Source organism: Penicillium robsamsonii (genome assembly GCF_028829455.1).
Source record: "Penicillium robsamsonii strain IBT 29466 chromosome Unknown utg000012l_segment0_segment0, whole genome shotgun sequence".
NCBI classification, from domain to species: Eukaryota; Fungi; Ascomycota; class Eurotiomycetes; order Eurotiales; family Aspergillaceae; genus Penicillium; species Penicillium robsamsonii.
This window is the reverse complement of record NW_026643228.1, coordinates 12,501-15,000: the sequence shown is the minus strand read 5'-3', so window position 1 is coordinate 15,000 and position 2,500 is coordinate 12,501. Positions and strand designations below refer to the sequence as shown.

Sequence of the window (2,500 nt, the reverse complement as noted above, 5' to 3'; positions counted from 1 at the left end):
CCACAGCCAGTGAAGGCCATGAGGTTCCCCAGAAGGAAAGGCCCAGCCGGACCAGTACTCGCGGTGAGGCGGACCGGCCAGCCAGGCCCAAGGTTCAACTACGAGCTTTTTAACTGCAACAACTTTAATATACGCTATTGGAGCTGGAATTACCGCGGCTGCTGGCACCAGACTTGCCCTCCAATTGTTCCTCGTTAAGGGATTTAAATTGTTCTCATTCCAATTACGAGACCCAAAAGAGCCCCGTATCAGTATTTATTGTCACTACCTCCCCGTATCGGGATTGGGTAATTTGCGCGCCTGCTGCCTTCCTTGGATGTGGTAGCCGTTTCTCAGGCTCCCTCTCCGGAATCGAACCCTAATTCCCCGTTACCCGTTGCCACCATGGTAGGCCACTATCCTACCATCGAAAGTTGATAGGGCAGAAATTTGAATGAACCATCGCCGGCGCAAGGCCATGCGATTCGTTAAGTTATTATGATTCACCAAGGAGCCCCGAAGGGCGTTGGTTTTTTATCTAATAAATACACCCCTTCCTGAAGTCGGGGTTTTTAGCATGTATTAGCTCTAGAATTACCACAGGTATCCATGTAGTAAGGTACTATCAAATAAACGATAACTGATTTAATGAGCCATTCGCAGTTTCACAGTACAAGTTGCTTATACTTAGACATGCATGGCTTAATCTTTGAGACAAGCATATGACTACTGGCAGAATCAACCAGGTAACTTCATGGCAAGACATCCCGGGGGGCCCACCCGCCTTGCGGCGAGAGAGTCCCGGGAGCCCAGACCCCCGAAGGGGTAGAATGTAGTTAAATGGAAGGGGCGCACGAGGCGCCCGGTTGCGGCGGCACCCCCGGCGTACCGGGGGGACGCTGAAACCATCCAATTGCCCCCACTAAACTCCTCAGCACCAGTCCGCACGCAGGTGATCCGACCAGGCGCCCGTGAAGGCGCTGGCAGGCTGCGGCATGTGGCCCTCGGATGAAGGGTCCAGACCCCGTGGACAACGCCGGCGAACGGCGGATCCCACGGGGCGGCTCCCTCCAGGAATCTGAGTTTCGGGTATGGCCAGCGGCCATCGATCCACAGACCCCAACGGTGCCGGGGGCCAAGAGGCCCCCGGGCTTCAGTCACCACAGCGGATACACCAGGGGCCCAGCGCGGCGAGGGCCCCCCAATAAGATCCAAGGCCGGGCGTCGCCGAAGCAACACTACGCGGGGAGGATAGTATAGGGGGGGGATCAGGCGTTGCTGGGTGCCCGGAAGCACCGCTGCGGTGGGTGATCTCCCCCAGCGCTGAGGTGCGGCGCGAGGCAGCAACCATCAGAACCGGAGAGGAAATCAGCCTGGCAGGGAAGATGCGGAGACGAGTTATCCTCGTCTCTACACAAACCCACCGACCCCATTTGGGATGTAAAAATGCAAATCGCAGTACAAGTGGCTAGAAATTGCTGCGGGGGACAATTTTTGTATGGGCATGGTCCGTGCACGGTAAAAACACCATACAAAGTGGGCCACTTTTTTCAAAAGCTGAGTGACATTTCCGTTTTTCGTGGGACTTAGTCGTTTGAAAAGTCGTCAAGTCACGTGATGGGCTTCGGGCGTGGCTTCGGGGGCAAGTCCCCCCCCCCCTTCCGCCCCCCGGAGGCACCCCTACCCTCCATCGTTCCGGGGGTGAATAGGCATGTGGATGGATATATATATATATCGATGCACGGGTGGTCCATGTTGCTACCGACTTTCCCTTCCACAGTACAGAATATATATATTCAGCCTGGATATGTATTGTGCCCGGGGGACCGCGATGGGACCTAGCGCCAACTGGCCAGCGCCAGCACCCCCTCCCCAAGTGCCGCGAAGGTTGGCTGGCCGTTTCGAGCCCCCGTTCGGCCCCGCCGGCAAGCCACTGAGCGAACTGGCGAGTATCCAAAGTCGCCATATTGGCTCCCCTGTCGAGGGGCTCTCTCTCCTGACTACCTGGGCGGAGGGGGCTCTGCCTGACGCGCCTCGCGCGCGCCTTCGGCTCGCCCTTCTCGGCTGCCTTCCGCCCGCCAGACCGGCCATCTCCCCCGCCGCGCCAACTGGCGCCCCCACCCCCCTCGACCTACCCGGCGGCCTCGCCCGGCCCCTCTCCCAGGGCCGCGACGCGCCACCCGCGGCCCCCTCGCCCCGGGCCTGGAGGACTAAGGACCGCCTGTAGCGTGTGGTTGCGTGGGCACCGGTGCGCCGGGGTATCCTACCGCGAGGGTCACCCTGCCAGGGCCCCAACCGTAAGATCCACCGCCGCCCCTGATTCCTCACCCAACGCAACACAACCACTGTGGCGAGCCCTCAATCCCTCAGGCCCGGACCGTCCGGCCAGGATCGCTTCTACACAAACCCACCGACCCCATTTGGGGTGTAAAAATGCAAATCGCAGTACAAGTGGCTAGAAAATGCTGCGGGGGACAATTTTTGGCGGGTGTGGTCCGTGCACGACAAAAACACCATACAA

At 59.0% G+C, this 2,500-nt stretch overlaps 1 protein-coding gene across 1 annotated transcript, besides 3 other annotated features; it reads left to right on the top strand.

Moving 5' to 3' along the window:
* Positions 1 to 20: part of a sequence feature (Protein overlapping with rRNA (N7447_011240, KAJ5807228.1) was converted to a misc_feature.) that runs on past the window's edge.
* Positions 21 to 717: 697 nt separating this feature from the next.
* Positions 718 to 1,217: a sequence feature (Protein overlapping with rRNA (N7447_011239, KAJ5807227.1) was converted to a misc_feature.).
* A 58-nt stretch (positions 1,218 to 1,275) lies between these two features.
* Positions 1,276 to 1,330: a sequence feature (Protein overlapping with rRNA (N7447_011239, KAJ5807227.1) was converted to a misc_feature.).
* A 480-nt stretch (positions 1,331 to 1,810) lies between these two features.
* N7447_011238 (uncharacterized protein) lies at positions 1,811 to 2,206 on the top strand (the record flags this gene model as incomplete). Its single annotated transcript, XM_057235467.1, has 1 exon — positions 1,811 to 2,206. The coding sequence occupies one exon, from the start codon at positions 1,811 to 1,813 to the stop codon at positions 2,204 to 2,206; it is 396 nt and encodes a 131-aa protein (XP_057080315.1).
* Between the last annotated feature and the right edge of the window lie 294 nt (positions 2,207 to 2,500).